Genomic DNA, 24,572 nt, shown 5'->3' with positions numbered 1-24,572 from the left:
AAATCCATTTTTCATGTTTTAAAATGATACCTTTACAAACAAATGGGTGGGGCGTAGGTGGGGAAGTAAAACATTTTATCTCACATCCAGTATAGCAAGACCTTGGTTAGGCCTCAAGATGAAAAAGTTAAAATAAATAGAGATGTCAAGAATAGCTTACCAGCTAGGAATTCTGTGTATGGACACAAATCCTATCTTCACAACTATGTATGACTTCGGAAAATACTTGAATCTCTATGCCTCATCTTTCTACTCTTTGAAATGAGGGTACTGTTAGGAGATTCAGGGAGTTGTTAGGAATAAATGAGAAAAGTACACATAGAACGCTTAGGAAAAGGAGCTGCACGGGGTAAGCACTCTACAAATGGAAGCAAGTGCTATTAAAATCAAAGAGCCCCCCTGCCCACTCTCTACAGATGGGCCTGTCTGCTGGGGGAAGCAATGGCAACTGGAATACACAGGTGAGGATGACATAGCTCCTGTCTTGGGGATGCTCACGGACGGGTGGCCAAGTTCACTACCCTTGTAAACTCAGTGTTCGGGCTGCTCACAGACTGGCACGCGTTTGCGTGGTCTGCCCACAGAAGAGTGAGCAGGAAAGTGCATTTCATGTCTTTCTTTAAAAAAAAATTAACGCAATGTTGTGTTAGTTTCAGGTGTACAGCAAAGTGATTCAGTTATATTGATACATATATATCTCTATTCTTTTTCAGATTCTTTTCCCTTATAGGTTACTACAAAATACTGAGTATAGTTCCCTGTGCCACAGAGTAGTTCCTCGTTGGTTATCTATTTTATATATAGTAGTGTGTATATGTTAATCCCAGTATTTCACGTCTTTAAATTACAAAATTAGAATGAAGACTGTCACTCTGTAAATTGATATTTAGCTCAGAAAAAGCAATGGTCAAAAAACTTGGCTTCTGAGTTTAGTTTTGCGATTTGTTGTGTGCTTTTGGGCAAGTCTAAGCACAAAAGCAAGGATGATAATAATTGCAATAGATAATATTTAATGGGTGCTTCTTTTTGGCAAATGCACCAAATTCTTTGCCCAATAACCCTATGAGATACAGTATTAGTAATTCATTTTAAAGATGAAGAAATGAGGCTTTAAGTGGTTAAGTGATGGGCCCAGAATGACACAGCTAGCGGGTAGAGAGCTGGGACAGAACCCAGGAAGTCTGAACCTGGACCACCAGGTGTGCAAAATGGGAAAACTGTCAGCATCCACTTATTCTTTGACTTAACGTGACCCAGCTTAGTCAAATGACACTATGTTGCTAAAAAAAAATTCAAAAATTCATTTTAAAGACAAGATATAGGGCTTCCCTGGTGGTGCAGTGGTTGAGAGTCTGCCTGCCAGTGCAGGGGACACAGGTTCGAGCGCTGGTCTGGGAAGATCCCATATGCCGCGGAGCAGCTGGGCCCGTGAGCCACAACTACTGAGCCTGCGCGTCTGGAGCCTGTGCTCCACAAGAGAGGCCACGATAGTGAGAGGCCCGCGCATCGCGATGAAGAGTGGCCCCCACTTGCCGCAACTAGAGAAAGGCCTCGCACAGAAACGAAGACCCAACACAGCCATAAATAAATAAAAATAAAGGAATTCCTTTAAAAAAAAAAAAAAGACAAGATATAAAGGTATTTCAATAAGTCAGGATGGGGCAATCACCATGTCCCTCAGACTAGAGCTGGGAGCTTACGGAGGCTCTTCACACGAGGTCTGGAAGACAGGGCTCGTTATACCCTCTAGTGGTTTGCCTGAAGCATGCCACTAGGCCTGCCACCACCTCTCCTAAACTTTTCAGTACATTTGAAAAACACTTTGTATTTCCATTGATTTTATCTCTGGTTTTCAGGATTCCCATGTTATTTTATTTTCTGCCCACTATTAGTCTGATAAGTGCTATCCTATTGCAGTTTAACCTCTTCTGTCTTTGGAAACAAATGCAAAACAAGGGGATTTTAGGCAACTGCTAAGCAAAGGCATATCTTGTGTAGAAGGTGAGCTGCAAACAGGATGGGTAAAGAGATGGAATAATTTAAAACTCCAACTACATAAAGTACAGTGAGTTACATCACAGGAAAAATGTTGTGAGACGGGTTTAAAATTGATCAGGTTGAGATTTCTCACTGTTTTAATCTTTAAAAAAATACGCATACACACATAGATAATATTCTATAGCTAGAAGAAGTGATAAAACGTGAGTTGGAGTTCTTTTACCTTGTATGGATGGAGGAAAAAGGACGTTAGAAGGAAAATGGAAAAGAAAAATAATTAGGTTCTATGTAATTCACTCTTGTCTCTGTACTCCAAGAGCAGAAATCCTGAGCCAATTTCACTAAGCTATTGGCCAGGAGAGAAAAGGGCCATGAAAGAATCATTCATCAAGCTGCTCATGAATGGACTGACCGACTTGCTCAAATAGGAAAAGGTGAATATTACACCAGCCACTTCAGAACCACCACAGGAAGGAAATCATAAATGTAAACATTTTCTGAATTCCATGCTACCCCCTTGCCTCCCCTCCCCGCCCAGTTTGCCTGCTTCTTACACAAAATGCCACACATAAAAAGATCCTTTCAGATGTGGAGTCTAGAACAATGAGTCCTAAGGAAACTCCAAGACTCACTGGTCACACTGTATTTCCATGAACTGACTGGAAAGTAGTATCAGGACAAAATTATGGGAATATATAAAGAAACAGCCTTTTCTTCGCCTCTTCTCTGCTTTGGTCCCAGCAAACCAAGCCTGTTATGAGACCACTTAACGCCCCTCATCGGACTAGGACCACATGCAGCATACAACTCGCGAGGTAGTTTTCTAACAGGTCTGCTTCTGATCTATGGGTCTCTCCAGTATTGAGTGGTTCTTGTGCAAAAGAACTAAGGGCTATGGGTGAAATGTCAATGGCAGCTAATGTAAGTTGGATAAGTTGTCACAATAAAAACTACCAGTTTTAGGCTGCCTTCAGAGAAAGAAACTGCCGCTGAATTGAATCCAAAAAACCTGCTCAATAATGCTGAAACCTCCGTTTCCACAGGAACGTGGACAAAATAGATACAACCAGAGGGGTGGCAGGTTGGGGAAAGATAGGGAACCCTTGATATACCAGGTACAACTGAAGAAAGTGAACGCTTGAACCTGAATGAGAAAACTAGGGGGACAAAACAGATGACTTCAGATACAAGAATCACTGACACGTGCAAGGAGGAGACTTAGTCTATGTGGCTCCAGAGAGGGAAAATTAGGACCAACGTAGAAGGCAGAGGAAGAAGATTTTGTGTGTCAACCTGGCTAGGCCATAGCACCCAGATATTTGGTCAGATGTTGCCGTGAAGGTATTTTCTGAGGAGATTAACATTTCAATCAGTGGACTTCGAGTAAAGGAGATTATCCTCCAGAATGTTTGTGAGCCTCAGTCAGTCTGTTGAAAAGTGGAAAAGAAATAAAAAAAAGACTGATTCCCTGCAGGAAGGGGGAATGAGGCTGCAGTCGGTCTTTGGCCTCAAACTGCAACATCAGTGCTTCTTGGGGTCTCCAGCCTGCCCTGCAGATTTTGGACTTGCCACCCTCCACAATCACATGAGCCAGTTCTTTGAAAATAAATCTCTCTCTACACACAGACACACACAGAGACAGACGCACACAGACAGACAGACAGACAGACACACACACACAGACAGACGCACACAGACAGACAGACACACAGACAGACACACACACACACACCCCCCCCCCCCCCGCATTGGTTCTGTTTCTCTGGAGAACCCTGACTAATTACAGAGATATCAGGTTAACATAAAGGAAAATCTTTCAACCATGAGGGCTACCCACAATAGGATGAGCTACTTCAGGAAGCGTTTAAGCCAAGGCTGGACAGATGTCTGTGGGTGACGCTGGAGAGAGGATTCCCGCATTAGGTGGGTGGATAGACTCAAGGTCTCAATTTCCTTCCAACTCTCAGACTAAGCATGATCTCGAAGGGCAATGAGCGGCTTACCTGGCAGAGGGCAATGTTTTCATAAGGCTTTGCCTGGGCATGTAGGTGAGCCTTTGCTTCGCGTTTGTCACCATGCACGAGCAGGATTGGTTTCTTCCTGAAAAAGGGATCAGGAGTATTTAAAATCCATCATTCATGAAGCTGAACTGGCGCCCAGTTAAGGGTCGCTGACCACCGACATCTGTTTCTGGCCTGTGTGGTGACTGAGTACGGGGCCAGCACAGGACAGTGACCGATTAACCTTCGGTAACTGGTTACCTTTATAATGGAGCCCCGTGGCCTGAGCCTGAAGCTCTGCTGTGACCCGGAGGGGCTGTGACTCAAGAAAGTCCTCGAGTAATTATCTTCTTTGGTCCTAAAGGGCACATCCTCAGCTCTGTGTTAATATGTTTAAATTCAGATAGACTAAAAGATATACAGTCATCGTTATCTAGTATGATACCCTTTTCTTTCCCTTCTCTTGGCCCAAACAGTAGACCCTTCCTCACTAGCCGTATGTTAAACCCCTACTGTGAGCAAGGTCCTGCACCAGATGCCCAGGATACAAGTGAAGGGGCCCAGGCCCACAGCATGTAGTTTCACTAATAGGTGGTGATATTTCAATGAAACAGAGCCGAATGCACATGGAAAATGCCCTATTTTTAAATTCAAAAGGACAATATAAAAACATTCTACAGGAATAGATTAAAAAGGCTTTTAAAGGAACCATGATCTACTCTGGTTAATTCAAAGCGAGATAATCCTTAGAAATCAATATAGCTTTATAAGCTCTCCCAACAGAACAAAAATTGGATTTTTCTCCAACAAGCAATCAAGCAAGATGAACAACTTCCACAATTATCAATCACGTGCAGAATGATTCTCTGCCACACATGAAGGGACAACACTCAACTAAAAAGAAACAGGACAGAAAAGGCACGTCCAGGACGGATCCCTAACCCCTAAGCCCGATAGTTTTATTCTAACATGTTAGGTAAAATAAAACTAAGAAACACACCTTCCCGGTTTGTTTCTATTTGGAAAAAATTTTCTATTTTACAACTAGAAACACACTACAGAGAATAATGTAAGAGATAATCATGCATCTGTTACCTAGAAACAATTCCTGTAATCAGATTATCAGGTCTTTTTAAAAAATAAAAGATTAAACATTATTGACAGAAGCTGAAGTCCTCATTAATCACTTCAGATTTACTGGTGTTCTAAAAACTATCACAAAACGGCAGTGTGATGGTTAATTTTGTGTGTCAACTTCATTGGGCCAAGGGTGTCCAGATAAAACATTATTTCTGGGTGTGTCTGTGAGGGTGCTTGCGGAGGAGATGACCATTTGAATCGGTGGCTCAACAAAGCAGATCGCCCTCCCTAATGTGGGTGGGCATCATCCAGTACTTTGAATAGGGTGGTGAAATTATTCTCTCTCTTGTTTAAGCCACTGTTATTTCTACTTTTCTGTTACATGCAGCTAAAACTAATCTTACGTGTCACAGGTCAAATATGAGCCCTTGAGTGCCAAAGCTGCTTGGGAAATTTCAACAGTATTTTATCTATTATTATTTTTGGCTGTGCCTCGTGGCTTGCAGGATCTTAGTTCCCCAACCAGGGACTGAACCTGGGCCACAGCAATGAAAGCACCGAGTACTAACCACTGGACTGCCAGGGAACTCCCAGCATTTTATCTATTATTAATAATGAAGGTTCCCACAATCTGATGTGCTAAATGCACCATGGACTTTGAGGACGCTGACAGCCATTTTCCTGCATGTGTATTCCTACACCTTACTTGCTGTTATGGGATTCTGCCACGTCAATGTGTTAGAAATGGGACAGGTGGCATGTCACCATGGGATGCCATATTTATTTGGTTTGCACTGCCTAATATGAGGCAGACAGACTGAAAACCCATCACTTCCATAATCTGGGTAAGGGAAGGCCCTATGACCCCTGCATTAACTCCTAAGCTACATGAAAAATCACTTGTGAAACAAGAGAGTCTCAAAAAAAGAACAGCATTGATGTGCCCAGTGAAGCATGGCATGCTTATAGGTCGAGAACGCAGGTGGCAGTGACCTTTTCCTTCATACTAACGTTGGACCTAAAATTCTTTTATTTGGGTTGAAATTTGTCCTAATCTACTTCTGGACAGAACAGAAGGACACGCTAAAATCTGTATTAGGAAGGCTTGTGATTAGTTAGAATATATCAAAAAATGCTGTTTTCCCAGTATAACTTAACGTTTTTATGATTTCAATAGTTCCAAAAGAAATATTCAAAGAAGATGCATGGCAGCTGCCTGAGAAACACAAATCGTGTGTTTTAAGGCTGCATTACAGTTAGGACGTCATCCATCACTCTGCGGAACTCACCTGAACTCTGGTGGATACTGTTTTACGAGCCAGTCCACATCAAAGCAGTAGTTAAACTGGATGGGGGGAAGAAAAGAAGTCACGGGCAATTCAGAAAAGCAGTCTATAAGGAGAAGTGTTTGGTTATTGAATTCAAAGAAACTCTAATGATGAACTACATATATTATGTATAAACATGGACAATTTGCTACAATACTCATAAACAAACCTAAAATACATCTTGAAGGGAATACACCAGTCAAAGGTTCTGAATTAGTGCAGGAGTGCCTGAGAAAACAGAAAATTACCTCTGCATGCTTTGGCAGCATTTGTATTTGTAAATTGAGTCTTTTTACATTATTTCTAAGAGTCCTCTGATTAATGGGGCTTATCAATTTATCCCTTTCCCCCTAGATGGTTATAAAAAGGACTTTTGGAAAAGAACATTTCCTTTCAGCCTAACTTATGAGCTAGCTTTGTAAACAGGCATCTGCGACTGGACATTCACTAGGCTTAGGACAATTACATCTTGATTACAGGTTCTGGACTAGACTTACCCACGGGGGTCCTCCCCAGGCCTGGGTAATCCCTGGACCTCCTCCTGGACATACTGACTCAATCTAGCCAGGAGAACACACACAAATTCACCCCACGTTCCATCTGGAGACCAGGATTCCCGCCACCAAGCAGAACATGGAGCACACAGAAAGCTTTGCCTTCTTGAGGCACAAGACCTTGTTCTATTTGCTGGAGAGCCTGGCACATTAAGGTGATTTATCAATGCAAAGGGACCAGCTCTGTCAAGCAGGAGAGCTGCCAATCAAACACGTCAATCAAACATGCAGATGTACCCACATCCATAACTTCTACTCACTTCTCTTTGGAGGGTGTAGGAAATTTCTCATTTACTTCTCTAAATCAAATCAAACTTGACATGGCCTTCACCTCTCTACCCACACTCCCAGGGAGTTGCACCAGAGTCCTGTGAGATGATTAGTGTCCCAAAGAGAAGTCCCTCAGGTTGGAATTTCCAGAGTGACTTCCTGGCCAGTCCTTATGGCCCAATCGAGAGTCAGAAGCCCCAGTGATCGTGCATCCACATTCCAGGCTGATGGATCCCACAGCTGCGGCGTTTGGTGCCAGCCTCCAGGTAAGTGCCATCTCAGGGACCCTGCACAGGACTGGCCCACAGGTCCCCCTGCTCACTTTCTTACAGAGTTATTTGCCCCTTTCGTCCAAAGAAAAAACTGTAAACTCACCTGAGCTGAAGAAACAAGTGTCCCAAATAGAGGAGATAAAATATCTGGGGAGACAAAACATTTATATCTAATTCATATTTTTGATAAAGACTATCTAGTAATAATCATCACAACTGACCTATTAAATAGTCACTGACGAGAATTTGGCTTAGAAAATGATGCACTGAAAAGGTACTACAAGGCTAGACTCTAATGTTCCATAAAATTCAAGAGAAAATTTCCCTGGGCTATTTAATAATATTTATTATGTATCAGTATTATTTAACCAAACATAATGGAAAATCAAGATCTACAACTTCAGTACTGGATGACTGGGCAATTTTACAAACTGCCAATAAGGACAATAATAACGATGTGTGTCCTTCCTCTTTCCAGATCTCTTAATTTTTTACCTCCTCCAAGTACTCATTGAAGTCTCTCGCCAGGAAACCTCCCCAGTCTGGGACTAGCAAGACAGCTCTCTGGAGCCTGAGGGCTCTTGCTTCCCGTGGAGGGAGGGCAGAGGCCCCCCGCAGCTCCAAGCTCATATTTCTAGCACCCAGGTCATCTCTAAGGAGGGCCCACCTTGCACCCACTCAGGCTTGACTTCAGAGAAAACAGAAAGCCACGTCTCTACACCCTGAGAGGAAGCACACAACCCTCATCGCCACCACCGACTGTAACAGCCTCACTTGGACAGGACCCTTCGGGTGCCAGGCCCTGTCCTGGTACTTTCTATGTGTTAACTCTCACTCCTCGCAGCCATTTTCTGTCCGTGGGGGTCTGTCGTTCCCATGTTGTAGATGGGGAGTCTCTCCTTAGGGGGCCGCACGTGGCAACACAGCTGGGGACAGGCACGGTCGGGACGTGAACACAGACAGTCTGGCTCCAGCACTTCCGCTCTAACCACCAAGCCAACACTGAGGGTTCAGACTGGGCTCGTTCACTTATTTGACCCATATTTATTGAGTGCCTCCTGTCTTCCAGACATAGAGATAAATGCCAGAGTACAAAGATTTTAAAAGAACGAAAAAGTCCTCTAAGGAAGCTCCTACCTTAAAGGGAGAGTTGCACAATCAAGAGAGAAACTGCAACGTGGTGCCCCCATTTTGCCCCCACTGCCGCTCCTCTTTCTACCTTTCTAAATTGTATCCATTTTTCAAGGCCCATCTGAGGCCCCTCTTCCTCCATGAGATCTTCTAAACAACCTACAATTATGGCCTTTGCTGGAGGGGTACACCAAACGCTTAGAGCATGCATTCTGATGCTGGAATGCCTGGATTCAAATCCCAGTTCTACCGCCTACCAGCTCTATGACCTTGGGCAGGTTACTTAACTTCTCTGCAGATCGGTCACCTATCCGAGCAGGACAACTGTAACATCTACTCATAAGGCTGTTTCGAGGATTAAAGGAGATAATCTCTATAAAAGCTCCTATCACGTTACCTCTCCTTCTTCCATATCTTGGTGCTAATATCCCGTCTTTATCACTTTATTATATACAGCAAAACCCTGCATAGTTCTCTATTTCCTGTTTCAATCTCTCTCAAATAAAATGAAACACTGAGATCTACCTTGTATTTCTGCAAAGCACCTAGACATTTGCAAAAAGGAAAAACTAACATCTTGTAGAATCAAACTCTTTATAGTATGGAATTAAATATACCAACATTTATACACCACATAAGATGTGATTATCCATTGGATATATAATTAAAACACTATTAACAGTGAACACAATCTATTCTTGAATGTGGGCAAGAAAGGTAATGTGAAATAAGGGTGACAACGTTTATTTTGTGTATCTGCCATGTGAATATACTGTGCCGGGCACTTCATGTGTTATCTCCCTTTTTCCTGGATCCCCAGTTTAAAGGTGAGTGAACTGAAATTTTGAAGAATGTTAGGTCCTTTGTTAATTACCAACACAGCAAGCAGGTGGTGAGGCTGGGATTCAGGTCCTGTGTCTGGGATTCTAGGGGCCCTGCCGTTCTCTCAAAGGAAACGCTTGTTTCCTCTCTGCAGGCAAAGCTTTTGGCACCAAGTGCAGGGGGGCGGGGGGGGGGTGTTCCCACACAGACTGATTCTCCACGGACACCAGCTGCGCGTCCTACAACTGAATTCAATTCTGACACCATCCACCCGGAGGCGGCATCAGACCCCACAGAACTGCCCCCACCTCAGATGCCAGTCACAGGCCCAGACCCCCTGTGCTTCTGACCGACCGGCTATAAATTGGGCGTTGCCACCATCCCCTCCGCAGGCTCGATAATTTGCTGCAAGGCCTCACAGAACTCGGAAAATCACTTTCCTCGCTAGATTACCAGCTTATTATAAAAGGATACAACTCAGAAACAGCCAGATGCACAGGGCGAGGTAGGGGGGACGGGGCGTGGCCGTGCCCTCTGCAGGTGCATCATGGCCCGGCACCTCCTCCTCCGCACCAACCTGGAGGCTCTGTGAACCCTTCTGGTGAGGGGTCTTTTACGGAGGCTTCATTACACAGGCAAGACTGACTAAATCAGTGGCCCTTAGCGGTGAACTCGACCTCCAGCCCCCCTGCCCTCCCCGGAGGTGGGAGTTAGGGCGGAAAGTTCCAGCTTTAATCACCAGGCTGGTTCCCCAGGCAACTAGCACCCCCCTTCCTAGGGGCTTTCCCAAAGTCATCGCATTAACATACACTCCACTCCAGTGTGGCTGAAAGGGGCTTGTTAGGAATAACAAAAGATGCTCCTTTCACCTTTCATTACCTTGGAGCTATTTCAGGAACCTGGGACACAAACCAAAACCAAACCCCAACTATAAACGGAGTGAAGACCAAATATCTGTATACATCACAATATCACACAGATACTCCCTGAGGACTAACCACAGCAACCAAAAATCAGCGCACTCTTGTTTTGCTTCTGCGCCAGGAAGTAAAACCAGGCTTTCAAGCAACGGTTCTCAAACCTGATTGGGCTTGTTAACGGAGACTGCAGGGCCGGGCTCCCAGAGTCTGGCGCTGGGAATCTGAAGAAGCGCCCGAGAATTTGCATGTTCAACAGGCTCCAGGTGGCGCCCACACTGCCGGTCCAGGGACCAGAGAGAACTATTGCTGTCAAGGGCTGGCTACTTGGTTAATTAAGTGTCAGCGACCAAGTTTAACCTTTAAATTACAAGTTAAGTAATTCCAAGCACTGTGCAAGGGGTGCCAACAGGTTGACCTACAGGGCTCTGGGAGACACCCGCTGGCTTCCTGACCTAAGCAAACAGTTTGCTGTCCAACGAATGCGTCTGCTTGTCAAAATGGGTTTTTTTTCCCCCTGACAGAAGTTCAGAGGGTTCTTAGCGATCCCTTCTAGGCTGCCCTCCTGTTTTTCGAGGGGAGCCCCACAAGTGCAGCTCCTGGACCCCCGGCTTCACTCACCCCTGATGTGGAGGGCTCCCGAGTTATACTTTGGCTTAATTCCGGAGACTCTAGTGAGGTAAAATTGGAAGGGGTTCCCTTTATCCAGCATGTCCCAGATGTCCTGGCCTTCCCCTGACGTTTCAAGCCCGTGGCCGGCCGAGGGGCTGTGATGCCCAGCTCCCGGGACAGCCCCATCTCTGGGAGAAGGGAGGCCTTTCTCCTCTTTGACCCCCGTGTCCTTAGCCCGCTTCTGCTGCGTCTCTGGTGGCAGCTCATCCTCACTGCTGGAGAGACGCCAGCCCAGGTCCTCCTGGGAACCGCCCTTCTGCCTTTTGGGAGGTGAAGCTTCTGAAACGGAGTCTGCGTTGCTGAATTTCACGGGTGCGATCTTCCTCCTGTGGGCAGCTTTCCGAGCCTCGGAACAGGTGTACTTTGGCTCAGTGGCTGCTCCCTGCTCAGCGTGCGGGAGAAAAGAGGTAGACGGCTCGTCCGGTCTTGGCTTTTCCTCCTCGCTTTCATCACTACTGGATATCGTCCACCTCCCATAACTGCCTTCCTGAGACATTGTACTTCCTCTGGAAATGAAAGGTGGAAATTTCGTTATTTCCCATCCACCAGGCCACCGGCACACTCATTCTCTTGCTCTCAAATTCCGTGTCCTGAGCTTCTAGGACACATACGGCACACCTGACACTTACCAGATGCCAAGACGTGTCACTAACATCAGCTGCTCTGTAGGTGTTCACGGCACATCACCACAATCTGCCATGAGAACTTGGCAAATAAAGTGATGGCGAAAATCCTGCTTACCTTCTGCTTCACCCCCTTTGTCTTTCCACCTAGACCTTGTTCTTAAATGCCTGAGGAAATGGAGTTGAGCCAAAGTCCAAAACAAAAATGTCCACTCTCAGCCCTGAAGCTTCCAACAGGTGTTTGGGGTTAAGGTCAGTTTAAGGAATTTCAGGAGTAATTCTGACTATGCTCATACTTTTAAGGTCAAATTGGAATTTATCACCTATTCCTCACCCAGGTATGGGAGCCCAAAGGACTTCAGGGACTACTTCTTACTTCCCCAAGATAAGCTACTTACCATAAAGCTTAACAAAATCCTCAAGACAGTATCAAATGATCAATTCTATATATACATTATCTAGGGATGCTTCCATGAGGACCCAACTGACTTAATGATTATCTAATCCTAAATCAAACCACGAAAACCTGCAGAGAAAGAACTTGTACTAAAGCAAAACGTTACTTTGTTTTTTAGACCACACAGTTTAACTTCCACTTTCTTGCTCTCAAAAGAGGAAAACAGATGAAACTTTTGCTTTTCTTACCTACAAAATGTCACCAATTCAAGGGTAAAGGGCTATCTAAGTAGATTTCCCAAATAACTAAAGAACAGTTCCTTAGTGTGATTAAAAAAAAAACAACAACAACAAAAATACACTTTAGTACAAGACCCCGAGGAAAATTACAGGACTCAAGAGTCTGTGCTCAGATTGTGGACAGAGTGTCTACATGTTTGCTCTAGAGCGTAAGCAGGACCTGTTATGAGTGCAGATATAGGACAGACTGCAGCATGACCCCCACTCCTTAAAAAAGGCTAAATTCTGCACTGAAAGACTTGCAAATGAATATAGTTTCATGTTTCAAGCTAAAAAGTATATTTTTTTTAAGGTATCTATCACTTTGCACAACTTCTCACCTTTTTCAATTAATGACCAAGTCAGATAAAGTTTCTCCTGTAAATTACACATTTCAAGAAGCTTTTAAGCAGAGTGCATCTACACAATAATTTGACCCATTCTTCATGGCCCAGGGTCACTATTAAGCCCACCTGGCATGGACAGTGTTTTGCAGCCACAGCTGTAGGGACCACAGATGGATGGAGACACTTATAGGGGCCCTAGACTCTGTCTAGGTCTTGTTTTCTAAAAGTTCTCTGTCCTTTCCCCCTGTATTCAGCCCACTTCTAGAGGCTGTTTGAACTCTGAGTAGGTTTTTCCCCCTAAATTGTTTCTAATCCGATAAGGGTTAAGACACCAGATAATCAAGCTTGTTGGAACTGTATTGTTACAGTTTACAGGATCTGAGAACCAGGTTTTCCCATGAAAGAGGTTAAGACAGACTTACTACTTAACCCCTACTTAAACAGCTCAGTTTTTTGTTTGTTTTGACTGGTTTTTTAAAACTTAAGTTCCCTTAGTGTTCTAGACTCTGGAGACTGCTATCACAATTCACTTTGAAGGAGCCATTTTGTCGGTTAGTTTGCAACTGAAAAATTATTTAAGAACAAAAGAACCATCTTTGGAAAAACTACTCTGCTGTAAGCTCTAGCTTCCACTGAATTCTAAACCAGCTCTAAAGCTAGGCACTGAGTAATAGAATCTTCGACTGGGATTCCTCAGGCTGTTCTCCCTAGATTCCTGCCCCATCCTAAAGCAAAGAGAGGGTTCTCAAGAGTTTTTAGGTGAAAAAAGGGTTCAGCTCCCAGCCTGAGAAAAGGAGATGTATACAGACCTCTTAGAGGTCACCACCACCCCTCTTCCCAGATCAATTACGTATAAATAAAATGGAATTCAAAAATCCTGAGAACTCTGAAAGGAAAATATTTATTCGTCTTTTGTGACTGTGTGAGCTATTTAGGAGATTTCTAAATTTTTCAGTTTTATCATTATCTACACTTTCTAGAACCACATGTGGGGTGGGGGAGGGGAGGAGGACAGAGAATTCCCTCCAAAAAAGGACAAGTGGGTAAAAAATAAAGCTTTGAAAAAGACATTTCCTAGAGAAAAAAAGTTTTTGTCTGCTCTATACATGGTTTAAATTTTGGATCTGCTCACAATCCAAAATGTGCCTGAGATTATTTACCAATTAAAGGCAAAAAAACCTTTATAATATGCTAATAAAACTGTAACAAATCATTAAGCCTAGCAGGTTACCAGCCTCTCTATGCAGTCAAGGCGCTTAGCCTGTTGAAGGGGAGCTGTTGGTAAACACCAAGATTAACCAGCAACTGATTCTACTTTGGAGGACTGCATCTGGCTTCGGGATCAGAATTTCATCTCTCTCTCACACAGGCCCAGACTCTCTGCATTCTCAGACAGCTTTCATACTCAAGTCATATAGCTTTACAAGGACAGAACCTAAGTGTTTTCCTTCAATTGTTTGTTCATGGTTTGTCTTCCCTGGGCAGTGCCTCGCACAGCACAGGTCTAACACCACACTCTGGGTAAGTGGTGACACCAGGATCAGAATTACAACACAGGTGGGCTGACTCTGAGATCTGACATTCAGTGGGTCAGCAAAGTGCAGTATTTCCCAAAGCGGAGGTGACTGGGACCTGACATTAACTAACATTACATCATGAAAGTACCTCCCTTTCCCACTCCAATCCAATATCTCAGTTTAATCAAGGAGAAAGCTGTTTGTTGAAATGTCTCTATTCCTGCTTTTGAACAAATAACAGACTTTGGGCTCTTCTGCAGGCAGTAACACTTTGGTTTAACATCAACAGAAGGTATCTTATGGCTCCATTACATTTACAATAACTGAAGTTTACTTCTTAAAGATAGTGTTTATGTAAAAGTGGGTTCAAATGAAAATATTAAGCAAATAGTAGTACAGATGTTGACAGTGAGACAAAACTGGGGAGGAAGCAACCGACCACATTACTGAAATTTGGCGAACACTGCGTTAAGCTACAATGCCAAGGAGGGTAAAAATCTAAAGAAATTCTACCACCAGATGCCAACTCATAACATTAGAGTGTCTATTAGACACTAAAAAAAAAAATCTGTGGATGCAAATGGATACTCCTCTTAAAGCTGCTAGCTCCTCCTCTCCCCCTACCATCCCAGACCCAGCTGGGCTATTTCTTTTACGCTTCCAGCTGACCCTTCTTATAGAGCTTGCAGACCATCAGGAGGGCATGGGAGTCAATCTCAACTGAGGCCAGGTGTGGCCAGTAGTGGGCAAATATGACTCCAATTTCAAACCCAGTCATTACTAGGTGGTAAATGTGCACTTAGGCAAGTTACTTAACTGCTGAGCCTCAACTTCCTCCTCTGTAAATGGGTGTCATACCTACCTCCCAGAGTATGTTCATTAGAAAAATATTTATTGAGCAGCTACTATGTGCCAAGCCCTGGGAATAAGAAATTAACAACATAGAAACAATTTGTCCTAGAAAAGCTTATATTTCAAGGAGAAAGAAACAGATGGACACAAACGAAAATAACCAAAAAAGCCAAGATATCTTTACAGATATTCATTATATTTTACAGGTATGAGAGAGTAACAGGTATGCCCTTACCTTAGACTATCCTGAATTTAACATTTAAGTGAGCTCTGAAGGATGAAAAGGAATCAGCCAAATAAAAGTGGGGGAGGGAAAAAAGAGTATTCCAAGTGAGGGAACCCAACCTGCAAAGACCAGAACAAGGTTGTAGTAACTCCAAAAACAGACAGAAAGATTTGGGTAAGGAAGACAGGTAGGTGGTCCAGGATGAAGGGGGTGGGCAGGAGTAAGTTAAAGATCCTGGATTTTATTCTAAGAACAGTAGGCTCCACTTAAGGGGAGTACCTTTTAATAAGCAGGGGAGTACCTTGGTCCGATCTCCTTTTTAAAAATATTACGTTCCCTACAACTCTGTATGGAGAATGGTTTGGAGGGAGACAAAAGTCGAAGTGAGGCGGCTCCTGCAGGGACTCTGGTAGCTCATGAAGGCGGTCGGAATGGAGTGAAGTGGGCTGATTCCGGGGTACACTGAGTAAGAAAGGACAGCTGCTAACTTTTCTGTGCGCTCACCTTTACTGGGCATACACTCATTTCACACTCATAACTGTTTCCATTTATGGGGAGACTAAACACAGAGGTTAAGTGCCTGGCACAGAGTAAGCGCCCAACATGCTAGCTAGCACTAACTCTCCAGGCCATCTGCCTACTACGTGGAGGAGCCAGAGTAAGAATCCGCGGAGGGGGATCCCTCCAGCAGGACTCTGGTCTCCTCAAGCAGCAGCTGCTCACGCCAAAGAGGTACTATTACTGGAGGAAGCCGAGGCCCAGAAGGGGACCCTACCTAGTGTCTTTACAAGATGCTCCGCTTCCCTCCGGATCCACTTCCAGCCCCGCGGGGCACTCAAGAATTCGCCGGACGCCGGTTGCCCGCGCTCCAGGCCGGAAGGAGCAAAAGCGCGGGCAGTTGCCGAACGCTCACCAGAGGCCCCGGAACCCGCGGCCTCCAAACACGCACCTGAAGCCCCCAGAACACGCAGCCGCCGGGGACCCGGGGACCCCGGGGACCCCGCCCCTCCGCCGCCACTCGCGCCTGCGCGCGCTTCAAATGCTCCAGGCCGCGGCGCGCGCAGAGTGGCCCTGCCCCTTCCCCTTCCGGGATGCCCGCAGCTGGGTCCTAAAGCCCTCCGGGTCATGAGGGGCTGAGGGGGCACTCCCGCAGGAAGGGGCGGAGAGAAGACCTTGGCGCGTCTCCTAAAAGAGGGAGAGAGGAAAAGAAATTTCCCTCACTTCTCCCGTAGTTAATTAGCAAAACTTATCCCCTTTGCAGAGGTTCTCATAGCTTCAGACTCCCGGAGCTCGAGGTGTGTGTGTGGCGGGGGGGTGGGAGGGGGTGGGTATTTTAAAGGCAGAGACAGGATCACCTGAGAGGTTCGAGGAAGCTGAGGGCTGAGACCAGTGTCCCGGGAGGCGTGGGTTCTCCTGGGGGAGCGGACTGTAAAACCTGCTGTAAAATAAAAGGTTAAACGAGCTCCCTTAGACTCAACCTCGAATGCCCGTTTCTTCGTTGAAACAGGGGCGTGTGCCTGTGTGTGTGTGTTGCCTTTTTAATCTTACTGATTTGTCAGAAGAGAGAGGTCTGAGATAAGCTCCTTTGCAAAGCGGAACCCTCGCCATATTCCTTGCCTTTAATAAGGCTGTTTGCTGTGCAATTTGGGCTCAGTGCTGTTGATATTATTCTCAGAGTTTCCTTCACACCAGGCACCTCTCCTAGAGGACTGAATGAAATAACTTGGGGTAAACGTCCTAAGGGCTCACTTGGTTCGTTTATTGAAAATCTGTTTTGTGCCAGGTACCGTGCTCAGTGCTAGGCTTATAGGGAGGACGGAACAGACACAGTAGCTACCCTGGAGGGCTCGATCCCAATGACTTGCTGATCTGCACGGGAGCCCCGGTCTTGTTTTGATTGGTTACTTTTATGCTTTGTTCACACTCTTTTTGTGTCTCCTATAATGTTTAGCATAGTGCCATTATCAAAATTATCAAAAGTAATTTACTACAAGGTGTGGGGGCAGAAAATGAAAAGAATCATGCAGAACACGTTGAAACAGCACTTGGGTGAGCGGGATCCACGGTCGCGCGCCAGGAGTTAAAGGGACGAGAGGGGCGGAGCCAAGGCTGGGGGCGGGCCTGGAAGTCCCTCCGCCATAGGCTGTTCCAAGGAAACGTTATTAAACAAAGTCTCTGGCCAATAGAACTGCGGGGTCAACGCCAGTGACTCGCAGGCCGTCCAATGGGAGAAGACATTGGAGGTACCCGGCCAAGTTCAGCTTCCTGAACTGCGGGGAGCTTGGCGGGCGGTCGCTGCAAACCGGGCGTAGGCCGCAGAGGTCGCGAGTTCAGGCGTCCCGGCTCCCGTGTGACTGTCGTGATGTTTTTCTCCCAGGCCGGGGCCCGGCCGCGGATGTGGGAAGCCAGCCCGTCAGAACACAAGAAGTGGGTGGAAGTAGGTGTCCGGAGGGCTGTCTCCGACTTTAACTTGACCCGGGACTTTCACTTCCGTTACCCCCTCCTGGCTCTCACTCAGCTTTGTTGCAGAGATAAGGGCTGGACTGTCCTTCCGAAGTGTCATGATTAATGACCGAGGCTAGGGCTGCAAGGCTTCTGGATCCCTGTCCAGTGTTCTACTTCCAATTCCTTCTTTTCTCCGCGACATAGTCTGTGTATAACAACCTGTCATCTCCATCTCTCCTCCCGACTTTCAAAGCCAGCCCCTTTGCCTCACCTTCCCAATTCTAGGATTGAATTTTGGGTAGAATTTATCCGAATGGTTTAAAGGAATTAACCCAGCGATTAAGTCGTTTGCACTTTTTTGGGGGGTAAATTTTAGCACATTAAGATTTCTTTTTCTTTTTGGCCCTGGGGGCAGCATTCGGGATCTTAGTTCCCCGACCAGGGTTAGAACCCGTGCCCCCTGCAGTGGAAGCTCGGAGTCTTAACCACTGGTTCTCCAGGGAAGTCCCAGCACATTAAGATTTCTTGAGGATTAAAATTAGGATAATGAAATTCCATTTCCCAGCCCTACTCTTGGCTAAGTTTTAGGTTTGGGAGGTCTAAACTTAATATAAGTTAGTAATAATAGAACAAACGGTTTCTGTCTTATTAACTAAAGATATTTACTGTTCTTTAGGTATTTAAAGCATGCGATGAAGAAAACAAAGGCTATCTAAGCAGAGAGGACTTTAAAGTTGCTGTTGTAATGCTGTTTGGATACAAGCCCTCCAAGGTAGAACTTTCTTTTGTATTTGGGGACTGGGCTGACAATACAGTAGTGGATGGATTCTAAGTAAAGTGCAGAGGGCTAGCTTAGGATGTTTATGAAGCAAACCGCTGCCTTTTGAGCAAGTTCAGAGATGTGTCCAGTGCTGAATTTTACTTTTGTCTTAAGAATCCAACTCAGGAATGAATTAGAATCCATCAAGACTAAATCATCAGGCTGCTAATAATATTAAGTAGGAGATGCTAGCGAGGTTCCAAGAGGGAAGACTGGGAGTGGGATGTTGGTAACAGAAGGAATTCACAGAGGAAGTGACATGCAGGATTCTTTTTTTCTTAAATTAAAAAAAAAAAATTTGCTCCATTTAAATTATGAAAATAATGCATTTACATAGTCAAAAAATTAAAACGGTCCAGAAAAGTATAAAGTTGGGTGTAAAATCCCCTCCCTCCCTACCAAAGGGTCCCACTCCTCAGGAGTTACCATTATTAACAGTTTCTTGTGTATCATCCCAAAATTTCCTATGTATTGACAGACACGCCTAGCATTGTATTGAAAAGTGGGTGCATAGTATGCCTATTTTATTTTAACTTGCTTTTTTCACTTCACAATAGAAGAACATAAAAGCACACACCACATTAAAAAAATAGTTGCTTACTATTCTCTTTAGCTAGTTTCCTTGTTTTGGTCATTTCCGTTGTTTCTGTTATTTTTCATTCCTACAAATACTGCTGTGTGAGCATTCTCTTATAACTATATCTCTGCTTGTGGATATATCTCTGTGGAATAAATTCCTAGAAATACAAGTGCTAGGTACGTTTGAAATTTTGTTGGGCATTGCTCTCCAGGAAAGGTTGCACTAGTTAAGGAGAGTTGAGCTGAACTTCAGTGAATCTCCCATTTTAGTGGGACAGGTTTCCTATGCCTCCTGTCCTTGTGCTGCTCCTCTTGTCTGTTACATCCATTCTAGTGATGGATCCCTCTTGTTAAGCTGCTGAACTGGAATTAATCAGGGGCAAGATCTTGGCCAGGTTTAAGAAATTCAACTGCAGGCATCAAACAGAGGGAGCACTCAGGGCTCTGCCTGGAATGTCATCCCTCCTGCTGTTGTTAGACAAAGTGGCTGGGCAACTGCTTTGGCCCAATTGTTCCCTATGAGTGGGCTCTACCTGTCTGTCAGATTGCAGGCCCTGCAAAGCCAGGGACCACGTGATGTCCCACTTCTCTGTTCTTCATTATGCTTAAATGTATTACAACTTCATTGTTAATATGTTCTGTTGATATAAATATGTCCCATGAACCACCCAGGTAGGTTCAACTGCTAGGGGTTGCTTAGTTACTGAGAGGTTGATTATGGAGCTTCAGGGCTGGCTCCCAGAAATTGCAGCTCTCCTGTTAACCTGCAATCATTTCAGCTGGAATTCCAGAGCAGGTCAGCTAAGTGGACTCAGCTTTTGAAGCACTGAATTTAACCCAGGTTCAGCTGGAAAGATATCTGGTCTCATTCTACCTTTATCACCTTTGGATCTACTTACTTGATTTTAATTTTAGAACATGTAAGTGAGGAATTTAATGACAAGTACAGTGATATGGTAACATACATACATACACACCATCAAATTTAACAGATTTTTACTTTTGGTTGAGGTTTTGGATTTTATTTTTTAATCAAAGGAAATGCTTGTTTACTGCAGATCGCTAAACAGTGAAATACTGATATAGCAAATCACCTATACACTAAACAATCATTTGTAACAATCATGAAGTTTTATTAAGTGACACTTAATGTATTCCCTCTGTGAAATTTAACAGATTTTTCCCCTTATAATAGGTTGAGGTTTGGGGTTTTATTTTTAAGCATTGCTTTTCAGCAAATGAAATATTCACTGAATGCAGATCATGAAGCAGTAAGGCACTAAAATAATAAATCACTTCTGCATTCATGAAAATGTTTACAGAATGAAATTTATTGTGTTCCCATTTAATAAAAGGAGCACTTGCTAGTTGCTAGAAATATAAAGGTGAATAAACATAGACCCTACTTTGAAATAGTTCACAGTTTAGTGTAGAGAGACTTATAAAACTCTGATAAATACTAAGATAGAGAAGAGATTAAGAACAGAAAGGGAGGAGGGCAAGGAGAAGGGTCTAATTCTGTAGTAACTTTAATAGGAATCTGGGCATCATTTAGAGCAGCGGAGGTAGACTCTGATATGAAGTGTCTGGGAGCGCTTTGTGGTGGTGGGATAAGTTATGCCTTGGTGATTCACGGTTGCCTGTGGTGGCCGTATCAGAGTGATGTGACAACAGGACTGAAGGGATAAGAAAATAAGAAAATTCAGAAGGAGTAGGTTTGGGGGAAAGGCAGTGAGTTCGGATTGGGGCATATTAAGTTCGAGGAGGCTACAAGCACCCCAAGTGCATTCCTTTTTTAAGTGCTGTGCTGGGTGTTGAGGTGATGGTGGTAAAGATCTGCTCTCAGATTGTGCCACCTCCCTTAGATGTAGGAATCTGAAGTTGGGTGGAGAGGTGAGGGCTAGAGATAGATTTGGGATTCCTCACAGGTGGTAGCTGAAAACATGAGACTGAGGTGGCATTGCCCAAGAGGAGGATGCGGAGTATGAAGGGCAGCATCCTGAGGGGAGAACATGGGGGGAGTACCCACATTTAAGGGTCGGTGGGGACTCCATGAAGAAGATGCACTGGGAACTGGTTGTCTGGGAGGGGCAGGAGGAACCAGGGAAGTGCAGGGCATGGAATCCAAGGTGGAGAAGCTACATCAGGTGCTGCCAAGATTCTAATTCCATGATGTTTATAAAGCTCTCTTAACAATGTGGGAAAATGCTTATGTTTTAATATTTAGTGAAGGCAGGTCCCCAAACTTAATATACAGTGTATTCTCAAATATGTTTAAAAATGCATGGAGGGGGAAAAAAAAAGCTGTACTAGGCCTAAATGTTAACAATGGTTTTCACTGGATGGCTGGTTTTTTAGATGTTTTTCTTCATAATTAAAAAATATTTTTCATGTTTTCTACATCATGTTACTATTACAGTCAGGAAAAAATTTTTAAATAAACCCATAGAGGCCATTGTAACAATTGCTTGCATTTGTCTAAAACAGAAATGTTACCTTTTAGGTTATGCTGTATATGTGACAGCCAAGTTGAATTTATATGACCAAACTGTTTTGGTCAATGCAATAAAGTTTTGGGGGCCATTAGAGTCTGTAGTAGATTAGCATCTGGTATCTTATTAATAGAAGAGAAAAATGACTATTATAGCTGTTCTGTGATGTTACTTGTCTGCTGGATTCAACAAAGTTGGTTTCTCATAAAATACATTCCTTCCCCGCACCCCAGGAATTAAGAACTTGTACTGTGAAAACATTTGATGAAATTGTATATCTTATGCTTTTTTCTTTTCTAGATAGAAGCTGATGCTGTGATGTCCTCAGTAGATCCAAACACTTCCGGTAATGTGAAAGTTAATTTTTAGTACTCTTATTTAGACATTCATGAAACTACAACTAAGAACAAATATAGAGGCTATAAAGCATTATGTTTAAGCAAATCTTTGTTTTGTTTCTGATTACCCAAAAAGAACGAGGTTTGGTTCTTTTTTTTTTTTTTTTTAAGAAAACTGACCTTTTTTTTTTTTTTTTTTTAATTATTTATTTATTTATTTATTTAATTTATTTATGGCTGTGTTGGGTCTTCGTTTCTGCGCGAGGGCCTTCTCCAGTTGCGGCAAGTGGGGGCCACTCTTCATCACAGCGCGCGGGCCTCTCACTATGGCAGCCTCTCTTGTTGTGGAGCACAGGCTCCAGACGCGCAGGCTCAGCAATTGTGGCTCACGGGCCCAGTTGCTCCGCGGCATGTGGGATCTTCCCGGACCGGGGCTCGAACCCGTGTGCCCTGCATTGGCAGGCAGACTCTCAACCACTGCGCCACCAGGGAAGCCCTTGGTTCTTTTAATTTTAGTTAATTAATGTATTCATAAGCGTATGTTTATTGTAGGAAAATTTTAAACCACTGAAAAGCATAAAGAAAAAATGTTGCTGGTAATTTCAACATCCCACGGATGATCTAGGTTTTCTGACTTAAGCAGCTGAGTGAGTGGAAGTGGCACTTCCTGAAATGGGAAGACTGGGGGAGAAGATTTAGGGTCTGGGGAGTGCAAGAGTTCAATTTTGAATATGTTGAGTTTGAGAGGTTTCGGTCAATGATGTCAAGGCAGTTGAGCTGTATGAGTATGGAATTCAGAGGAAAGATCTGGGCCACAGAAATAAGTTTGAGAGTCATCAGCGTTTGGATGGTTTTGAAGCCATGGGAGTGGATGAGACCCCTTGAGGGAGAATCTGAGACCCGTAGGAACTATAACCATTAAAAGTCAGGTAGGGGATGAAGAGACGGCAAAGGAGGCTTAGGAGGGGCAGAGGGGCCAGAGGAAAATCAAGAGTATTTGATCAAAAGCCAAGAGAAGTGACTATTCCAAGGAAGAGGTTTGGTCAACAGTGTCCAATGCTGTTGAAAGGTTAAGTAGCAAAAGAACTGAAGAGGATCCATGGAGCTGGCAACCCGGGGGTGTCGGGTGATTTTAGGAAGAGCAGTGTCAGCATGTGATGGGGGCAGAGACCAGGCTGCAGTGGTTTGAAGATAAAGGGAAAGTGGCAAAGTGACAATGTGAGTAGATAAGTCTTTCAGTGGGTCCAGTAGCTGTGGATCAAGAGCTGTTTGCTTTGCTCTTGTTTGCTTTTTTTTGGAACACGAAGAAGATGTTTCTAAGCTTAGCAGAATGATCTAGTGAAGAGGGAAGAGGCAAATGAGACAGAGGCAAATAACTACCTATTGTTTGAGGAGATAGGGTCCAGAGTGTACTGAATTGGCTTTTCAAAAATTACTTTTTGGGGGGATGTAATTTAAGGCTTACGGAAAGTTGCAAAATAAAAATAGTACAGAGAATAGCTGTATACCCTTTAGCCAGATTCACTTACTGTTCATATTTTACCCCATCTACCTTCTCTTCTGCACTTTCTGCCTCTTCTCCATCCTCTCGCTGAGCTGTTCATAACCACAGCACACCCATCATAAGTTTATATTGACACTTGTCTTTATCTGCTTTACTGTCTATATTGCAATGTTGTCACTTGATCTAATTATGTCCTTATTAGCATCTTTCCTCATTTAATACAGGAATTAGTCCTTGGTATCATGTCTCTTTAGCCTCTTTTAATCTGGGATATTTCTATAGACTTTTTTTTTTTTTTTTTTTTGCCTTTTTACAACATTGTTATTTTTGAGGAAATAGCCCACCCCTCATGGTTTCCTTTTTTTAGGAACAGCCCTCATCTTGTGTTTGCATGGCGTTTCTCTGTAAGTAGGTTGAGGTTAAGCACCCTCAGCTAGAATCCTATTTGGGTGATATGTCCCTCTCAGGGCGCCACATCTGGAGGCACACAATGTCTGTCTCTCGTAGATACTAATTTTATCACCGGTCAAGATGTTGTCGGATTTCTCCATTGTATTATTTCTCTTTATATTTTCTTCCCTTGCAACTAATCAGCAGCCTGTGGAGAGACATGTTCGACGTTGCAGATATTCTGCTTCTCATCACAATTTCCGCCTGGATTTGGTATCCATTTGTGATTCTTGTCTGATCCAGTTTTTGCTGTATGATTGCAAAGTAATGATTTTATGATCCCAGTGCCTCTTTCAGTTAGCCCTTGGCATTTTTACTATAAGCAAGAGACTTCCCGTCTTCTTGATTGATCAGTCCATCTCTCTTTTATCAGTATGGACTCATGAATTTGTATGTTTTTAATGATTTATAATTCATTACTATACTTAATTATTTTAGTGCTCCACTTACCACAGATTTGGCCATTGAGTGCCTCCTTGAGCTGGCTCCTGTGTCCTTTAGACTGGCTTGACTTTTTTCTTTTTAAAAATCTTTTTATGTATAAATTTTGGGTTTACAGAAGAGTTTACTAGATTATTTTTTGGATACAGGTTTGGTATCACATATTAAACATGACTTTTCGAACAATGTTATTGCTAGGAGAAGGTGTTTTTGACATAA

The 24,572-nt window shown here is 43.9% G+C and overlaps 2 protein-coding genes across 9 annotated transcripts in view; one reads left to right on the top strand and one right to left on the bottom strand.

The window, feature by feature from the left end:
* The window catches only part of TDP1 (tyrosyl-DNA phosphodiesterase 1), a 74,511-nt gene extending 58,162 nt beyond the window's left edge, over positions 1-16,349 (bottom strand). Inside the window, exons 1-5 of one of the 2 annotated variants that reach the window (XM_059915816.1) lie at positions 16,060-16,349; positions 10,994-11,550; positions 7,606-7,649; positions 6,368-6,423; positions 4,002-4,098 (exon numbers count right to left, since the gene is read on the bottom strand). In XM_059915816.1, the coding sequence (XP_059771799.1) occupies positions 4,002-4,098; positions 6,368-6,423; positions 7,606-7,649; positions 10,994-11,540 (744 nt within the window). In that variant the 5' untranslated portion in view covers positions 11,541-11,550; positions 16,060-16,349. The remainder of the gene's footprint in view (positions 1-4,001; positions 4,099-6,367; positions 6,424-7,605; positions 7,650-10,993; positions 11,551-16,059) is intronic. The other variant, XM_059915817.1, reaches the window with a different exon arrangement.
* Positions 16,350-17,536: 1,187 nt separating this feature from the next.
* EFCAB11 (EF-hand calcium binding domain 11) overlaps positions 17,537-24,572 on the top strand; it is a 165,720-nt gene continuing 158,684 nt past the window's right edge. For all 7 annotated transcript variants that reach the window (XM_059914814.1, XM_059914815.1, XM_059914812.1 and 4 more), the window contains exons 1-3: positions 17,537-17,721; positions 18,406-18,501; positions 21,921-21,966. In XM_059914814.1, the coding sequence (XP_059770797.1) occupies positions 17,647-17,721; positions 18,406-18,501; positions 21,921-21,966 (217 nt within the window). In that variant the 5' untranslated portion in view covers positions 17,537-17,646. The remainder of the gene's footprint in view (positions 17,722-18,405; positions 18,502-21,920; positions 21,967-24,572) is intronic.

Source organism: Balaenoptera ricei, chromosome 2 (genome assembly GCF_028023285.1).
Source record: "Balaenoptera ricei isolate mBalRic1 chromosome 2, mBalRic1.hap2, whole genome shotgun sequence".
NCBI classification, from domain to species: domain Eukaryota; kingdom Metazoa; phylum Chordata; class Mammalia; order Artiodactyla; family Balaenopteridae; genus Balaenoptera; species Balaenoptera ricei.
This window is presented reverse-complemented; position numbering and strand designations above follow the sequence as displayed.